This window comes from Vespa crabro, chromosome 15 (assembly GCF_910589235.1).
Source record: "Vespa crabro chromosome 15, iyVesCrab1.2, whole genome shotgun sequence".
Taxonomy (NCBI): Eukaryota; Metazoa; Arthropoda; class Insecta; order Hymenoptera; family Vespidae; genus Vespa; species Vespa crabro.
The window spans coordinates 5,024,328-5,044,033 of NC_060969.1; the positions used below are offsets into that span (position 1 = coordinate 5,024,328).

The 19,706-nt window shown below is 30.8% G+C and overlaps 3 protein-coding genes across 12 annotated transcripts; 2 read left to right on the forward strand and 1 right to left on the reverse strand.

Moving 5' to 3' along the window:
- Nucleotides 1-384: 384 nt before the first annotated feature.
- Nucleotides 385-1,657, forward strand: LOC124429545 (DNA repair protein RAD51 homolog 4-like). The gene is made up of 4 exons (XM_046974971.1): nucleotides 385-534; nucleotides 612-724; nucleotides 831-1,041; nucleotides 1,101-1,657. The coding sequence occupies exons 1-4, from the start codon at nucleotides 391-393 to the stop codon at nucleotides 1,590-1,592; spliced, it is 960 nt and encodes a 319-aa protein (XP_046830927.1). The 5' UTR covers nucleotides 385-390; the 3' UTR covers nucleotides 1,593-1,657.
- A 38-nt stretch (nucleotides 1,658-1,695) lies between these two features.
- On the forward strand, nucleotides 1,696-5,345 carry LOC124429546. The gene is made up of 2 exons (XM_046974972.1): nucleotides 1,696-1,926; nucleotides 2,584-5,345. The coding sequence occupies exons 1-2, from the start codon at nucleotides 1,844-1,846 to the stop codon at nucleotides 3,134-3,136; spliced, it is 636 nt and encodes a 211-aa protein (XP_046830928.1). The 5' UTR covers nucleotides 1,696-1,843; the 3' UTR covers nucleotides 3,137-5,345.
- Nucleotides 4,392-19,600, reverse strand: LOC124429544 (TRPL translocation defect protein 14). 10 transcript variants are annotated; one of them, XM_046974970.1, is made up of 10 exons: nucleotides 18,697-19,600; nucleotides 15,468-15,535; nucleotides 14,382-14,419; nucleotides 13,435-13,472; nucleotides 9,269-9,367; nucleotides 7,930-8,058; nucleotides 7,333-7,806; nucleotides 6,927-7,134; nucleotides 6,676-6,857; nucleotides 4,392-4,593 (listed from the first exon to the last, which is right to left on the reverse strand). In XM_046974970.1, the coding sequence occupies exons 1-10, from the start codon at nucleotides 18,734-18,736 to the stop codon at nucleotides 4,589-4,591; spliced, it is 1,281 nt and encodes a 426-aa protein (XP_046830926.1). In that variant the 5' UTR covers nucleotides 18,737-19,600; the 3' UTR covers nucleotides 4,392-4,588. The 10 variants fall into 10 exon arrangements, with proteins under 10 accessions (XP_046830926.1, XP_046830917.1, XP_046830916.1 ...); XM_046974961.1 differs by lacking the exon at nucleotides 4,392-4,593 and adding an exon at nucleotides 4,745-6,506 and having other exon boundaries at nucleotides 9,269-9,364; nucleotides 18,697-19,599; XM_046974960.1 differs by lacking the exon at nucleotides 4,392-4,593 and adding an exon at nucleotides 4,745-6,506 and having other exon boundaries at nucleotides 18,697-19,599.
- Nucleotides 19,601-19,706: the final 106 nt, after the last annotated feature.

Genomic DNA, 19,706 nt, shown 5'->3' on the forward strand with positions numbered 1-19,706 from the left:
CCTAAGGTTGTTACGCGAAAAAAAAATGTGTGAAAAACAAGAAGAGCACAAATATACGTGTGAATGTGAGGAGTGTTAATCCCGACGAAATAATCGTACCACGATGTATCCTCTTCTCTCTTCAAATAATTCCATTGTCTCAACTCTTTCTTCATGAGGGCAACCGCGTGCTCCACGCGCGACCACCAGAATGACGCCTGAGGTCATTTCGAGTACTTAATACGGCGCATCATCTACTTTGGATAGTTACCTTATATTTACATTGATCTACGTAGTACGTGTGATAACGATTTGAAATTTTCGAAGACAAAAAGTGAAGAAAATATTGCCCCGTTTTATTCATATATATAATTTATTTCTTTATTTTGTTCATTTAATTACGATTATGGAATGGAGAAGTTAAATTCTAATATGCATTCTAAATTATCGGAATGTGCGATAGAACGATTACGTGAGAAAAAAATATTCACCGTTATTGATTTTATACTCGAAGATCAAGATAAATTGAGAATCGCAACAAATCTTTCGTTTAAGGTTTGTTTAAAGTGTTATATATCATTATAAAGGTCTCTTGTTTTATAATAGATTTTCATAATTAGAATTTTATATAGGAAGTGATGGATATTAAGAAAAATCTTACAGAGAAATTTGGTGGGGTCGTGAAGAAACCTTCAAATCTGTGGAAATTAGAACAATCAAATGTAATCTGCACCAAAATAAAAAGGTATTTGTTTTTTTTTTCTTTTCTTTTTTTTTTTTTTTTTTATGTGTTTTTTCATTATGACATATGTGAAAGACCAAAAATATTTTTCCATTAATTAATACTGCAGTTTGGATGATTTACTGGGAGGTGGTTTAAATCCTGGTCAAATATATGAAATATGCGGTGTATCTTCCTCTGGAAAAACACAATTGTGTTTAACGATTGCAAGTAATATTGCATTATTGCCTAATAATCTTGTGAGGTATATCGATACCAAAGGAGATTTTTTTGCCTCCAGAGTAGAAACAATATTGAAGCATAAAACGAATAATGAAGAGGTAACGTTTAATATTTTGATGAAGTGATAATTATCTATGAAATTAAAATATATTTATAGGAAATGAACAAAGCAATGGAACAGATAAGAATTACTTTGGTACGAGATCCTAATAAATTACTTAGTATTCTACAACATATGATAAGTATTTTAAAACAAGAGAATGGTATACGTACTAGAGCTTTAATCATTGACTCTTTACCAGGAATAATTTTTAAATTTTCTAAAGAACCAGAAATCAATTTCACTTTAAATCGCTTATCAAATCTATGTCGATTTTTAGCAAATGAATTTTATATACCTATTATTATAGTAAATTTAATAACTCAGTGGACATTGTCGAACGATAAAAGCAGTAACGAGCCTGTAACGAAAGGAACACAAACATTAGTAAATCCAACATTAGGAAAATATTGGTTGCACATACCCAATACAAGATTATTGGTAGAAAAGTTAAATAATGATTACAGAAAAATTACTATTTGGAAAAGTTTTCAAATTAAAATGGATTCTGTATGTAGCGTTAAGTTAAGCGAAGCTGGTATTATGTGAGCGATTTATAATTTATGAAAAATACATTAATAACTGTATATAAAATAAATGTTTAAGGCAAGTGATGTTAAGTTACAAATTTTAAAATTTCCCGGTACAAATAAAACAATAATGGCGGCACCACCAACATCCGTCATTTCGTCTTACCATTGTTGCCACACCTTTTTGATATTCGAGAAGAACAACAATTCACAATGGTCACATTTAGATTAGTGTTTGTAGAGTGCACTGTTAATTAATTGGTTAGAACGATGGCTTCCTTAGTTGCGGATTACGGAACTTCGTCGGGTTCAGACAGTGATGGTGATGACGTTTCGGATGATGCTGATAACAGGTAAGTTCAAATTAAAATGATACATTTATGCTGAACTGTTTATTTCCTCTTTCAGCTAACCTCTAATCAGTCATATATATCAGTATGGAATTTGTTGACAAAATCATTATATTCATGATATTAAAAACTTGTTGCTATTGTTTGAAGAACATATATACACATACTTCGAAGTATGCTCCGATATTAAACGTCATCTGAATTATCTTATTTGATAATCAATTTGCATAAAAATGTAATGATGAATTTTTGTATTTATTTTCAGATCTGTTTGTTTTAGATTAATAACTCTTGATACATATATCTTCGCAGCAAATTTATTTTCCATCCATATGAAAGTTATTTTCTTAATTTTCATGAGTTATAATTAATTATATATTTCGTTGCATGTTTATCCTTCAATTATATTTGGAACGTTTTTTTTTTTTTTTCTTTTTTATTTGCCCTTTTTATTGGTGTTTTATTTTAGTAATAATGTTTCTATAATATAAAGTAAATATAAAGGATTATTATAATATATAATTAATAAATGGAAGTTATTATTTGTATCCTGATAGGATTAAATATAAAGATATGTTTTAGTGCGTATTTTTGTAATCAGTCCGTGCGTACTCTTCAATTGAGCTGGTTCTTTGTAATCTGATATTGCTAAACTCTTAGTTTCAAGGGGGAAGAGGAAGAAGATGAGGAAGATGATGAACCTGGTGAAAATAATGATGACACACAAACTGAAACTGCTTCCAAAGAAAAACTTCCATTACCTACACCTGATTTTAATGGCACACCCACCTTGAAAACTTCCGTCTTCTCTAATCCATTTGTTGAAGCTGAAAAAGCTAAAAGTGCTATACTTGAGAAACATGTAAAAATGACTCCAACATTAGATGATACTAAAATGATAAATGGTAGAAAAATTTGTTGGAACTATAGGAAAGGTAGATGTCGATTTGGTCATAATTGTACTTTTGCCCACGACTCAGACTTGCATAGAACAGCGGCTGAGTTGGAAGCCATACGAGCTCCACAAGAAACAATTATTTGTCAAACTCAATATAATGGTCAACTTTCCATAAATGATGAAAATGATGTCGATCAAGAGAACAATCATACGAATAAACGTAAAAAAAGACCAGGACTAAGTCAGTCTTTAATTCCTAGTAAAAAGGTTTTAAAAATGTACAAAGCTCAACAAACTAAAGCTATTAGTAGATAAATAAAAAGCAGTAATAGTACTTTAAAGTTTATATAGTAGTATATATAAAGACAATGAAGACTATTATTGTCATTTGCTTTTAAAAAAGAAAAAATATTAGTCCTTCCAATACTTAGCTATAAATACAATTTTATAATTCCACTAAACTCAGTTCACAATTGTATGGAGGAAGCTACTTTAAACATAATATTTGGGAGAACTATTGATATTTTAATATTTTCTTCCATATACGGCAATTTTTATAAATTTTAATGACTTTTACATTAAAAAAAAAAAAATAATAATAAATAAATAAATAAATAATAATAATAAAAAAGAAAGAAAAAAAGAAAAAAAAATATTTATGGAATTAAATGTAAATCTAAGATAACTTGCAAACAATGCTTCCAGCAGAGTGCTAATTATTAATTCATATTATATATACTTTTCAAATAATGAAAAGCTTTAGTATTCTTAGATAGTACCTGGTATATATCTCTATGGAACAGGTTGCAATGTACAAAGTTTAGATATTATTTATAGATTTAATACTTTTTATGTGCTTAAAAAAAGATTGATTAGTAAGAATCATGTATTTAACAAGCCGTTTTTGCAGAAATGTTATCCAATTGTAATTGAGAAATATTTGGAGACATATTACAATGGATATAGTATATCTTCTTCTTGTCTTCTGGTAAAACATTTTATAATTCCTCTTGTCTCCTGCTCGTATACAATATCTACTCGCTTATACACGTATGAAAAAGTGAAGTATAGTAATTACGAAAAAAACTTCAATATATATGGTATAAAGCAATATGGATTTATTATTAAAAGAAATTCCGTTCATTAAAATATTCATACGTGTAATCTTTGATAAATATATAAAATTGATTAGACTTTTTCAGTATATAAAACTTTTGATATACTATAATACTAAATAAAGAATGCTCATATATGTCAGTATTTAAGCATTCTCTATAAATTTTTATCAATGCACTACTTCCTCTTCTATTAATATATTTATAATATTATGAAATTAATATAACTTGTTAAAAAGATATACGAAATTTATAATTTATATATATAATTTTTTTTTTTTTTTTTTTTTTTTTTGTTATATACAGGTATCTTTGTGCAATCAAATATATATTGTCACAGCCAGTCGAAAGTTTTTCCCTTATAAATATAATACAGTTGTTCAATATTAAATGCAGACATAAAATCAAATATGATCTGTCAATATGAAGTGTACAAATAGATAAAATAACAAACATGAAATTAACATTTGTGTATATTTAAAATTAGAATGTGTTGTTATAATATTTACTCATATTTGTACAACTGTTTGTACGATTATGGGGATTTTTTTTTGAAAATTTTCAATAAATTACATACTGGTAATTTAATGTTGATTTATCGGTTCCTATATCTTCTTCCCATATAGGTAGCTTATGAAAATATGTGTAAGATTTAATCTGAAAAAAGAAAAAAAAACAATAACATTGATTATTATATTTACAAAATAAAATCTATTGTTAGTTAATATTAAAAAAGAAAAAAAAAAGAAAAAAAAGATAAATAAATAAATAAAAATAAATAATCCCACTATAAAAATAGTTCCCAAAATTGATAGGCACATGATATTTTATTAGACAATAATGGGTACAATATGAGCTCAGATCCATTATACATGAGATAAGTGATAATAACTTATTATTGCATTTTTCATTGAAAATATATATATTTATATATCATTCTTTTTTTATTTTCGCGACTGAATATCTTACAGGCACTTTATCTTTAAAGAATGGCAAAATGTAGTAAACTTGTCTGTCCTATGTAAATAAGCACAAAGAGTTTAGCCACCATAGTTCATCTACTTTTGTTTTAATTTCTGAAGAAAACATATTTATACATCATGCCACTGTTATTCGAAGATCTTAAACCGTTTGATATACATCTGTAATAAATTATGATCTTTCGTAGAAACTCAGTCATACTTCTGCAATCAATCACAGAAATTTTTTTTATAATTAAATCATAATATGTATATTTAAGTTATTTGGAACGGGTATGTGCCCGCTAACTATCTATAAGTTTTATTTTTTTTTTATGTTATAAATATGTAATTTTCGTATGTTACAGAACATTACAATCGTTGAAACATACTTTTTCCATCACTTTTTTACTCTTTTTTTTTTTTCTTTTTTAATCTACAAGATAATAATCAATAGACAAGCAATGTGCATCTTACAGTCGACAGAAGATAGTCACATATATATCTATGATAATTAATACCACCACATCCGTAAATTAAGCTACCATTTAATATTCTCACGCTATTATTTGAAATTCGAAAGTTACGATAAAAGTTTCTTGGTAATTGTTGATTTTTATTTTATTTTATATAATTTATTTCGGTTTTTTTTTTATTTTTATTTTTATTTTTATTTTCTTCGTAAGTTTTAGACATTTAATGGGAAAGATGTTAATTACTATGGAGAAAATGACAATAGATTTTATTGAGAAAATTTGTCGATTGTACGTTCTATTTCAAAAAATCATACAATCACGTGCTCCTTTTGTTTTTTTATACCGCAAAAATTTTATATATATATATATATATATATTATCAGAATCATTCATAGTAATTTCCTTAATTAAAAATCAAGACAATACTTTTGGTAGTAAAATACATAGTAAATAAGGAAGTGAAACATTTTTCAAGTGTAAAAATACTTGGTATTTCATTGTACATCACTTGTTGATGGATCAACGAAGAACACAAGTCACGATTGAATCCTTAAGTGCATTCTATTAATGGAAGATATCCAAATGTGTAACACGCAGGATCGATTAAAAAATAATCTTTTTATGTAAATTCTTTTTTATATAATGTGTAATTTTGCCAGTGCCGATAAAATATATGACATCTTTTTCTTCTGGAAATTATTCAACTTTTTCTCTCTCTGTTTTTACACTCACTCATTCTCATTCTCTTTCTCTCTCTCTCTCTTTCTTTCTCTGTATTGTCACTGCTATGCTTTAACGCTACCGTGAAAGCCATTTTTATTATGTTCTTCGACTTGCTTTTCTTGTGGCAAATCATTTAATTTTTTCATTGGACTATTACATACACGCATTTGACTCTCTTGATTGCTCTTTACATTATTTAGATCGGAATATTTACTATCTCCATTTTCCACACCGTTAATACCATTTGGTTCTACATTGATAACATTATTTACATCGCGTTCTATACCACCGATCCTAAAATCAACTCCATTAACTTGTTTCCTAGTCGTAGAAGAATCTTTCACATCTGAAAGATTAAGACGTTTATTCTCCAGCAGTCCAGAATCTGGCGGCAATCCTGCAAGAGCGTAATCTGTACAATTTAAAATTGGCAGGTGAAAGAAATTCTCACTTTCCTATGACGTAAGGAAACAGAGGATTACATTCTCGAAGAGATTTTTTTATTTATACATTATACGTGCCGATTCAATAGTTATCTATTTTTTGTTTTTTTTTTTTTCCTTTTTTATATTAATACATACCATGCAAATTGTGGCAATATTTATTCGTGCTATTCCATTCTTCTCGCAAACTAAGATTGAACATGCTATAATCGGGATTCCCGGTAACTTCTTTCTCGATAATAAGGAACTGTGGTAGGATATTTTTCAAATCGTCTCCCGTCAACGCCGTATAAGTTTCGAGTAACATGAGACCTCGGCATCTGAAGTTAAATTAAAGCTAAATTTTTTTACATCGATGGACTCAAAAATAAATTTGTCAGGGAACTTACCTTGGATGCGCCGGCTCTTTATATATATCCAGCTGAAAATACTGATTATTGATAAGGAAACAACGTCGTCTTTTGAAGATAGTGAAGTGGGAATCATCGCGTTGCGCTAACATATTTAGATAGTCTCTGTGTGTTAATTGGGTTTTTACCTCGATAACTTGACCACACATTTTTGGTCGTCTGATGGTATGAATGTAAGACCAGTGACCTTGAAAGAAGAAATAACATCGAAACGAAAGGATTCGTTTCTTTCATCTTTTATTTTTATTTTCCATTTATTTATTTATTATCTTTTTTTTTTTATCGTCCCTTATTCTTTTTGCTTCATTCATTCGTCTATTTATTTATTTATTTATTTATTTATTTATTTATTTATTTAATCTGAACAGAGGTTAAAAAAAATTACCTTTTTGACCACGTTTTCGCAGACGAGCCTGCATTTTTGGATTATTACTTTGGAGGTAGTTATGTACGACATCGAAGTCCTGGAATGGCGGGAATTCGTTGTCCAACGGTAGAGGACCTTTTACGAGGAACTTGACCTTACAACTGCTAGAACGTAATCGATCACCCGTATCGATGCCTAGCTTCTGACAAACGCATTCGATCATACGACAGAGTTTCATTTCGAAATCTTGCGAATTGTCAATCACGTCAAAGTAAGGATGCCCGACCCAAGCTGCCGCAGCTTTGTAATCTAATTCTCTTGCAAGCTCGACACCTTCCGAACGACATGCATGATCTTCGGTGGAATAAAAATCTTCTGCGCCATTCGCTGCGGATACCATATGTATGATCTGATTATATCGATTATCTCTCAACTCCACGTTGTTCCAACCATTAGAAGCCATCATCAATTCCCATTTATCCTTCGAGATAACTATTGGATGTAATTTTATATTTAGAAAAAAATAAAAAAAAGAAATAAAAAATGAACAAGAAAAACTCGATCGATGTCTTATTACGAAAAAGTTAATATATCGTTTTATAAGCGTAAACTTACATGCCGATGCATCCATGGCACCACGATCACAGATTATAAGGCAATTTCTCGAACAGCTTTCGCCTAATTGAAAAAAAGTATTTTCAATCTGTATCATCGTACGTAAGAGATTCTCTTGAAATTTGAATCCTGGAACAAAAGTCGTAAGAGATGCGTCAATGAAAAAGATCGAATTAAAAGTTACGGATGTGTATGTATGTACGTGTGTGTATACGTGATCGTCTACAAGAGTTCAACAGTTTAGAGAATTTTGTACGAATATCGATTGCACGAAGACGAAGAGAATCAAATTGTATTCCTTCAAGATGATCTATAAATTAAATGAATCAAGAAATAAGATGTGATATACGCATGACTACTAATGTGTAATGGTAGTAATCGTGCCAAATGCAAGAAGCATCATACTGGCAAAAGCATCTGTTCTACCCACTGCAGCTGGCTACAAAATATACTTTTTATTGCGATCCGATTATTTCTTTCATATGGTATATGAACGTACGAATGATGATTATGTCTCATACATTCATAGTTATCATTTTTTCATGGATAATTTTTTTCACGATAGATAATGCCATAGACTGTTTTAAGAAAGATTAATAATAAACTTGACGGAACATAAAAATTTCCTCCTAATTTCATATATTTCTGCGTGTTTATTTTCAAATTGTAATTGACGTAACGTTAAACATTATCAGTGTTTTCGTTTGTTAAAATATAAGATCTCAGAGAGGAGAGATTTAAGAAAAGAAGGATGAAAGATGAAGCTGTAGGTACATATATATATATACTTTTCTGCTTTTACGTAAATTACGTTTGAGTCGATATCGTTCGATCATTCACAGGATCAAGACAGCCTTCTCTAGCAGCGAAGATGAGGTAGAGCCGTTCTAGCAAAAGATCGAACTTCTAACGTGTTCTCTTTCCTAATATATATATACACATATATCTTCGATCGGTCCGAGTCGCCTGATAAGCGCGGATATATCTAAAGAAAACAGAAAAAAGAAAATAGAACTAATTTATATATTGTTATCTCTTCTGGACATTGTTTCTTTTACTCTCTTTCTCTCTCGTAATATAATTTAAAAGATGACAGATATGTAAGACGATCTTGCAGAGTCGAAGCTTATCACGATACTCATGATAAAGCCAACATCGAGGATTTCCTCTTTTTCCGTTTATCTAACATTATACAAAACAACGCATATTCTTTTTCCGGCGACTCGGTTACCGTTCGAGTATTCTCTTTTTTTATTATTATTTTTTTTTTTTATTTTTATTTTTATTTTTTATAACGGGAGATAATCTCGTCGTCGTTGTCGTCGTATCGAGAACTCACCCTTACTCGAATCGACTTCCAAAATCTCTGGCCACTTTGCGTTATCTTCCAATTTCTTTTTGTTTGGTACTTCAGACGAGCACGATTTACATCGTTCTGCTAAAACCGTATTAGATATTACGAGAATAAATTATTTGTAATTCTCAGTTCTCTAATAAACCGGAACGTTCTAATCGATACTAATTACATAACCACGAGATATACATTCGCAACATCGTGAAAGATGCATTAACACGTTTCGAATATGTACGTTCAAAAGAAAACGATCGTTATACCATACATAAATCGACGAATAATTAATGATGTATAGATGGATAACAGGTGTGCCACGACCTTAAGATTGCTAATCTATTATTTTTTTCTTTTTCTTTTTTTATGCATATCAAATAAATTTTTCTGACTCGATCGTTACAACCCTTTTACGATACCTAATGATTTACAAAGACATAAATCTGATTAATGATCTATAAAGACATAAATCTGAAGAAGATATTTTTTTATCTTTCATTGTGCGTTATCAATCTCTCTCCAAGTAAATCATAACCATTTATATCTTTTTATGTAGTTAATATTTTTCAAGAAGAAAAGCTATAAAACAAAAAAAAAAATAGATAAACGAAGAGAAAAGAAAAAGAGAATATTTTTCTTGAAAAGAACATTCCCCTCTTCGCTTTGAAAACTATTTTACTGTTGATGTTACGCAGGCGGTAAACATGGTTGCGCACAAGTTCGAAAGAAGTTTCTTGGATTTATAAGGGCGAAAGTACGGGATTGAGATAGCACAAGGAGGGAGGCAGTAGGGTATCGATTTGCTCCAAACAGCAGCCGCGTATCACACTTTCGCCCTTTGACCTTCACCTTGCTACGAAAACAATCTCCCTTTTTTCTCTATTACCCCTTTTAAATGGGAGATGGACATGTGGACTTAAATATTTCTTCTTCTTCCTCATTTTCAGAAAAAAGTTTAAAAAGCATCGTAGTACATATATATATATATATGCATATATAAACCACGAAAACTGTCGCGATAAAGATACGTTATCGGCGTGGCACCGTAAATTAAATCGTAAAAGTTGTTCAAAGTTTATAAAAGAAAAAAAAGGAAAAGAGTAGAAGAAAAAACTCAACAATGTTTTTGTATGTTTATTTTACTTCTAAATGGCATGTACCAGCACACGTTCGGCACGTAAAATCTCTGGCAAGAAGAATTGTTCGCTTTTTAACCAACCTCCTCTCCCACTTCACCCATGTCTTTTTTTAAATCGAAAATTAATTTCACTGTAGCGCGAAGCCACAGAAAGATCGTGAATTGGTTTATTGCCAAAGAATGAACGAGCTAGTTAGCCCGTTGCAAGTGATGAGACGATAATATAATATGATGAGACCAAAGACAGATTTATTTATATCTTAAATTGGCCACTTATACGAGATTGAAACTATCGTCAACCCATAAGATTCGATCTTATCGATTAAGAAATCATTGGAGTCCAATATCCAGTCAAAGAGACTGCAAAGGTTTCATTTGTGTTATGTAGTACATACGTACGTACTTTGCGATCAATAAATATTCATTAATAATAAAGCAATAAATACTCATCCTAAACAAAGATTATTTTTAGACATATTTACGAACCGTGTTTACCACTTGAACATTTTCAAAGCTCATTGATGTCTAACCAATAAATATATAATATAAATAAAGATTTGGTTACAATGTTAATTAAAGAGACCGAGTTTATCGTTAAGACACGGATATTGTTGTTAATCCTCGAAAAGAAAAGAAAATAAGATTTCCGAAGCCAAAGGGATGGTATGGGTATATCTCTTTTCCGGAAGCCGGATTAATGTATTTCATGCAATTCAAGGACAAGAGACTGATGCGCATGTTTCTTGCCCTTATATAACAAAGTCGATAATATTGGAAAGGAACAAGATATCCAATGAAAGGGAAAACGTCACACTATGTTTCTCTCTACGCTCATAGATCATAATCACTCAGAAAACTTACGTAGGTAAACTCGTATAGCTTTCGATAATGTAACCTAATGGATTCTTATCTATCGATTACGATATATCGTCGTTATTTTCTTTTCCTTTTTATCATCAAATCGTGTAAAATCTTGGTACGATTAAAATCGACGAAAAAAGTGATCTATAGAAACAATTCTTAATTAATACTCTTTATATACAGAACTTTTTGTCATAATATTATATATTTCTTTCAACGAACATGCACGATTAATAATTTCCAAGTAATATTTCAAACGTTCGATAATATTAACATACCAATTAACTTCTTTAGCAAACTGTTTCAATGAAATATTTATAGTTTGAAACGATTTGCATAGAATCGCTACGTTCTCGTTCTATCTGTTAATATAAATCTAAAGGCAATATCCTAATGATCTCAATGGAATGGAAATGAGATAGCAAAAAACAAGTGGAAAATTTGTCTGACCATGATCGATAAAGTAATCTCTGATATGAGAATGTAATAGCTTAAAGAAAAAAAAGGGAAGTGGTGTAAAAAAAGAAAGAAATAAATAAATGAATAAATAAAGACAAAAAAAAAAAAAGAGATTAAATTTACTAGATGAACAATGATAGGACGTTCGAGAAATCGCACGTCGCATGATTTTCAAGTCGAATCGAGCAAGAATTTTGGCAGGTCGCCGTATTTTCTTTTACGCAATAACCAGATGGTGTGCGTTCGTGTCGACATAGTTTTCTTCTCGTTTGAAACACCCCCAAGAAAACATTCGTCAGAACACATATACATATATGTATATACACATACTAACTTCGTTTTATAAACGTTCTATAATAATTTCTATGTGAAACAATAGTGAAACTTTTTGAAAATCGAACGCCTGATAGCTCTCTTTTCATCCCTTTGGGAACATTATTTACATAAATAATTTTAATGAAAAAATCTATTACGTGAAATCTAACGTGCAACAGGTAATACTTCGATATTATCTTTCCGTTTTCTAGCTTTACTAAATTTTCTTTTTTTCACACGACACAAAGCTCTCTCTCTCTCTTTCTCTTTATCATTATATCAGAGAGAAAGAGAGAGAGAGAGAGAGAATCTTTTATAGACTATTATGTGGAAATTTTCAATGATAAAAAAAGAAAACATATCAAACGTGTCATTGATCTGCCTAGAAATAGCATCGATGGCCTCTTTGCCCCGATCAACTGACTATATCTATGTCTTAGAGCCGTTTGAAAAATCTATAGGTAGTACAATATATCGAACGAATTACTTCCTTTGATTTAAATTTAAATAATAATAATAATAATAATAATAATAAGAATAATAATAAAAAAATTATTATTAAACGAGTCGAATAAATTCACGTCGCAGGTTCTAAGAACAATCTCGAGAAAATTTCTTGGCAATGTTACTAAACGAAACGCATTTGTATTTTGCTAAAGAAGTATCTCTAAATGAAAGATGATAGTTGCTCGTGATTTTAATAAATTTTCATCGTGATCCTTGTGAATTGTTCGACTTAATTCAAGGCTAAAAAAAAAAAAAGAAAAAGAAAAAGAAAGGAAAAAAGAAAAAAACAATCGTCCAAGAAACGGAAGAAATCCTCGAATAAAAATCTGTTGACTATTGAAGGCTAGAAATGCAAAAAAGGTAATAATTCAGTGAACGAAGGACGATAGGATATAGGAGAAATGGAAATCACGAGAGGTAGTCGTGCATAAAGTCGTCGATCGATAACAAAATAGAGCTTTTACTATCTCGTGTTTCGACTCCGCGATCTATACACGTTTTGCAGTATCAGCATCAGCATCAGCATCAGCATCGACGAGAGGATAGACTGTAATTCTTGGATCAACACAGACAATATAGAGTACAACGTCCTACCGACTCTGCTGTTCGTGAAAATAATCATCGACATTTTAATTAGATCTTTTCCAAGAATTAACATAATGTCTATAATAAATATCGTATCGGATCGTGATCTGCTGATTCAAAAATGACGCCTCGCTTCAGTGGGGACTAATTAAGCGTCGATTAAAAACGATGCATATATATATATATATATATATATATATATATATCGCTATTCGTACAACGATAAGTATATGTAAAGCATCTTTTTATTTTTTTTTCCGAGAAGTCAAAAAGAAATACAAGTAGAACTCACCTTCTTCAGCGTTCAGGTCTGAAAACTTGACGCCGCCACTGAAATGGAAAAGAGCAGAGGGAAGATGAGACCTCTTGTAAAATACATCTATGAATGTGAATATATTGTGTGCATGTGGTTAAAAGAAAAAAAAAAAAAAAAAAAAAAAAAAAAAGTATTTTGGAATTCGGCATAAAACGAATCACAATTCGTTCGTCTACATTATCAGCGAAATTCGAGACGACGTCATTTCATGATATTATGTTACTATTACTACATATTATTATTATTATTATTATTATTATTATTATTATTATTATTATTATTATTGTTATTATTAATAATATTATATCTATATATCGGTGGAACGTTCTAGCACGCATTTCTTTTTCTCTTCTCTTTTACTCGTTTTACACAAATAGCGTCTCGACTTTCGACGGAATTGAAATTTAGATATTCGATAAATCGATCTTCCAATAAAAATTTATACGTCACGAATTTTCATTGTAATATATCAATAATCCAATAAAAATTCGAGACGAGTGTTGTCGGTCTCTTGAAAAATCTAAACGAGATTGTATAAATCGCGACGTGATTACATGAAAATATTCTAATTTCATTTGTACGAGACGAAAAATCGAGGATCCTTATGAGGAAATTAATCATCAAAAGTTAGATGCATATGTAACTACATGTGTTTTGTTTTAAAAAATTACATTGTCATAACTGCAACGAATCTTTTCGCTAATGTGCCGAATTCCTTTTTTGTTGCTTTTTTTTCTATATATATTATATATATATATATTTATATATCTATATATATATACATATATATATATATATATAAAGGAGGTATCCTCAGAATTTGGTCATCCTCCACTTATCGTCATCGTCATCTTCTCAATATATACACGATTTTCTCTTTCTCTCGATTCCGTTTGTAAATTTGGTATCGTGTAATTGCATACCTGAGCAGCACAGTCGCTGTCTCGGGAACACGGAACACCTGAAAAAGAAGACAACCACCGCTCTATCGAATCCACAACGAAGGGTAACTCAAACCCCAAAACCATTTACTCCTTTCATTTTCTTTTTTTTCTTTGTCTCTGTCTTTCCCCTCCCTCTACACTCCCACTCCACCAGCCAAATTCTTCCCCTTTTTTAATCAATATAAAAGATGACGTAGAAAGGAAATAAAGATCGGTTTTTTTCTTCTCCCTCCCCCTCTCTTTCTCTCTCATCTATCTGTTTTCTTTTTTTATATATAGTTATTTTTTAAATAAAATAAAAAATCGGAAACAAACTTCGAGAGGAAGGACATATTGTTTGAAAACAATATGCCCTGGTTTTATCCGCTGATCGTTTAAAATCAACCTGAATGAGAAACCCCGTAGCGATAAATGGCCAAGAACGACGCGTCAAGGCCAAGAAAATTGTAAAGAGGGAAAAAAAGCTCCCCTCGTTGTCTGGCTCAAGTCTCTAGCAGCTTCAAAGAAGGACGTCCAAAGTGTATATGCATTATATATAGGATTGGTACGAGCAAAGCGAAATATCAGAACGCTCCCTTTTTTTATTTTTTCTTATCTCTTCTCTCGGATAAGATGAGATCACGACGAGACGAGTCTATCATTTTCGACGCGCTTCTTTATTACTACTACTACTACTACTACTACTATTATTATTATTATTACTATTCTTATTATTATTGTTGTTGCTGCTGTTGTTATTATTATTATTATTATTATTATTAGTGATTGGATTGCTTTTGAAATTTTTCTTGTTAATTAAACATCGTAAGTTACTTTCGTCTTCGTTCGTACCATTCAATCTTTCCTTTCTTTTTATCGAACCGTGTTTTTCAGGGGTAAAATTACAATTTGGGTAATTAGGATTGAGTCGATGCACGAAACAGAGAGATCATTACGAGGAAGAAATTCATTATGGATGTCATCCGATTACCACGGCGACGTACATATGGTTCTGTCTTTTTCTTTTTTTTTTTTTTTATCTCCTTCAAAACCCAAACTAAAAAGAAATGTATATTGAGTGCCTACCTTCCATCCCATATTTTCGAAGAACGTACAAAGCCGTGTCTGTCCTGTTGTCTTTCCGCCGCACGGTCCTGTAAAAATAAAAATGTTAATCGATTAGTATAACGAACGATACATTCAATCGAGAATGAAATCATCGAATCGCGTTATAAAAGCAATGACGAAGAACCTTGATTTTCACCACGTGGTTATTGAACTCGCTTGGCATAAATAGAAACGACGTAAGACGAAGAACACATCGTGGCCAAATGCAATTAAATGTGAGCATATTCATTATAAACGATATCGATAGAAAACTTCCTTACGTGTTACAACGACACGTTCCAATATTTGATTATATTTTTGTCGATCGATTCAATATATAAAAAAATTTAATGGAAAATGATGAATAATAGATATAAAGCACACAACGTTATATACATTATGATAATATGTTTGCAATGCGCTTTTAGAATCGTTCGAAATCCAACAAACTATTAACCACTAGTGTCCCCGAGCATTGGTCATCGTTTGTTTAAAAATTCCAGAAGGGCATCTTTTCTATTCTGTTACCTTCGTTGTATAATAATGTATCTAACACTTGATGAAATGAAAAATTTTCCATTGTATTTTACGAGCCTGCTCTATAAATATGATCCTCTCTCTGTCTCTCTCCGTTATCATTGTTACTATTCGCAAGCTACAATAGATCGATATGTAACATAATAGCTTAAGACAATAATTACCATTCTTCGTGCTATGTTTATATTTACACATATACAGAAAAAAGGAAACGCTTATGAAATATTAAACGCAAAATATTGTTTTAAGTATGATTATTTATTATTTAAAAATGATAATATTATCAATGGTATATTTTCTCAAAGGTCATATGCATTTACACTTCAACAATATAATAGTCTAAGGACAAATGCATAATGTTCATTGAGTTGAAATCTTAATGTTATTGAAAGGTGACGCAAGTTCGTGAGAAGTGGTTCTTCTCGTCGAATTACAATCTAAACTTTTATTCATTCGTAACTGGTTTGAATTGTCGTAAACTAGTATTATTACTACTATGCACGTGAACTAATCTATCGTTAACATGATTTGAAATTGTTCGTCGCATTTATTTTTCTTTTTTTTTTTTTTTCTTTTTTAAACTCGACGTACATAGAATAATTCTTTTAAAAGGAATGACGACGATGTTCTGAATCCCTGGATACATAACTCATCGCGTAACTTTTAAAGTTAGCTATAAATATATATAAACCTGGACAAAGTCATGATCCTGTCAAAAAATTTATTACCTATTTATGTCTTTTAAATGTTTGATGGTAAATCATACTTTATGCAATTACATCATGATATCGTACTATCTCGTGAGCATAATAAACAAAAAAAAAAATTCGAAGGAATTAAATAATCAAAGTGATTTGCGTGAGGGATAAGACGATCACGTCATTTAATGTTAGTCACGGTAAATATCTACCTCTGCATAATCGATTATTCGCTAAAGTAAACTAATTTCGTGAATGTTTCGTGTTCCATCGATATGATCACAAATATATTTACACATTTCAATACGTGCGAAATACAACAAACGTTTAATTCAAATTTCCTTTTTTTTTTTTTTGATTTCCAATCAAAGTTCAGATATCACATTCGCAATTTAAAGCCATTCTAAAGATTCCTAATGAAATTTTTTACTTCGAAATCTTATCTAATTACAATGTCATGCGTGAGTATTATCATAATTGAAGATGCACGTCACGCGTCCTTGTACGTGCTATAGAGTATAGTTTATTAAATTATGAAATCCGCTTGTCTTTCTGTTAAGCCGATTTTTCTCTTTTTTGCGTTGCTAAACTTTAGTCCAAAAAGTAAAAAATCTATTAATAGGCATCGAAGTGAACCGAAAAAAATGATTATTAACCCTCATAGTACCTCATAAGTTTTCCAAAAATATCTTTAAAAAATATACGATTTTGGAGATATCTATTAGAATTAATATATTTCTTTGATATAGATATTGTCATGGGTTTTCTTTTTTCTAATTTTATTTTATTCTGAAATGTGTGCAGTTTGACGTGAAAGTAAAAATAAACAAACAAATTATTTTTCTCAAATAAAATGAAATGTTACAAGTAAAGGATTAAAAGTGAAAGAGAAAAGATGGTTTTTCATTTAACTACTGACAGATTATCCCTTTCATCTTTCTTGGATCGACTTTTTTACGAGTATGTTGTCGACGAAAAAATATTTCTTTCTTTCTTTCTTTCTTTCTCTCTCTCTTTCTCTCTCCTCTTCTCTTTCAAACGTCCTTTTTTCTCTCATCCTTGTTTATTCTTCGGTCGAAAAAGACTTTCGAATAATTTAAAAGCACGCGGGATTTTATGATGGAAGTACCATTGTCGTATTACGCGGCATCGTTGTTGCTGTCATCTTTCTACCTGTATCGTTCGCTACAAATTCGATCGATATTCCCTCCTCTCTTTCTCTATAGAAAGAGGAACCTAGTCTGACACAATGAATAACGTACGATAAATGTTGCATCGAGCAACGGTAAAAGGAAAATAAAAAAATAAAAATAAAAAAAAGAAAGAAAGAAAGAAAGAAAGAAAGAAAGAAAGAAAAAATACATCGACAAAGTTTATTCGTTGTGTATTTGCTGCGTACTAAAAACGGACCAATTAAAAATGCGTTCACGTACGAGAGGATGGTGGAAAAAGGAAGATAAGCCCGTTTGATTATTTGTAATCGTGTTTTGGAAAGGGGAGAAAAAATTTAAAAAAAAAAAAAAAAAGAAAAAAATAGAAAGAAAAAGAAAAGGAAAAAATACAAATAAAAATTGTAATGATAATAGCTTTCACGTGAAAAGAATATAACTAAGGTAGCAGAAAAAAGAGAAGTATTATGCAAGAGCGGTATAACATCGGTCGTAGGTGAAAAGACGAGCACGTGGTCCCTCGAGAACGAGAGAGAGAGAGAGAGAGAGAGAGAGAGAGAGAGAGAGAGAGAGAGAGAAAGAGAGAGAGAGAGAGAGACAGAAAGAGAGAATGTTATGCGCTTTAAGATTTTCATTGGAGATCTATCTATTTAATAACGATGACTTTTAAAGAAAAGATCTTAGAAGTCTTTCGTTTTGTTGAAAACATTTAACAAGATGTAGAAAAATGTAAGTTAAGATCGGTAAAAAGACAAATGGTTGATAAAAGAAAGAACGATAGGACTACAACGTAAAGTTATTTACCTCCTGTGAGCACCACCTTGTACAGCCTCTTCTGTTCCATATCGAAAGGAAAAAAAAATTCTTATTCGAATTATTCTCCTTGCAAGTATCTCGAGCCACGCGAGCTGTTGTAGCACTTCCTACGTCCGATATCGGTTTCGCGACGTCCAGCACGTGAATGGCGTCTCCGTCGTTCCACGACTTGCAATAAATACTACATTAACACTTCGTTGTACATTTCGAGATGTACTGCGTTTGGATACACTGAACGCATGAGAGTGAATTTTTCGAGAGACGGAGATGTTAAAGGTATGACGAACGATGCCGTTGTCCTTCAACAGAGTTGAAAGAACGAACACTCGGCTGGAAATGAAGTAAGTCACGGAACACTAACCATCCCACTCCGAAAGACTCGTGCATCTCTGACTTGGCCGACTCGAGCCGAGTAAGTACGAATTTGGTCGAGCTCGTTATATATGCGCAAGATCGATGCGCACGAGCAACGTCGAAATATACAAAGATATTACGTAGTTATTGCGTTCTTTTATTTTCTTTTCCTCCCGATTTTATTCACACATTTTCGCATGCGTTGGTACAAATTAATTTATCTTTTTATTGTTATTTTCTCGTTAAACTCATTGAATCAATAGACGAACGTTGTACGACAAGCATAATTTTATTTACGAAGTATAGTTGCATAACTGCAATAATGAACGTAGACACTTATACGTTTTCATTACTTTCAAGTGTAAAATTTTCACAATAGATTAACTTCTTTCACTGCAATTTATTTGCAGATAATCATTATTTATGTACGCAGATTGTTAATGCAAGAATTCTTATTATTAAATTATGTAAATAACTATTTAACTCATTTACTATTTCATTATTTAACCTCTAATAAAAAAAAAAAAAAAAAAATGAATACAACAAATCTGCAAATTTTTAATTACAATTTTTTATACTTTTCTCCTATAGTATCTGATCTTAATTTTTAAAATATACAATTCTATGTTCAAGTATTTTTGAAA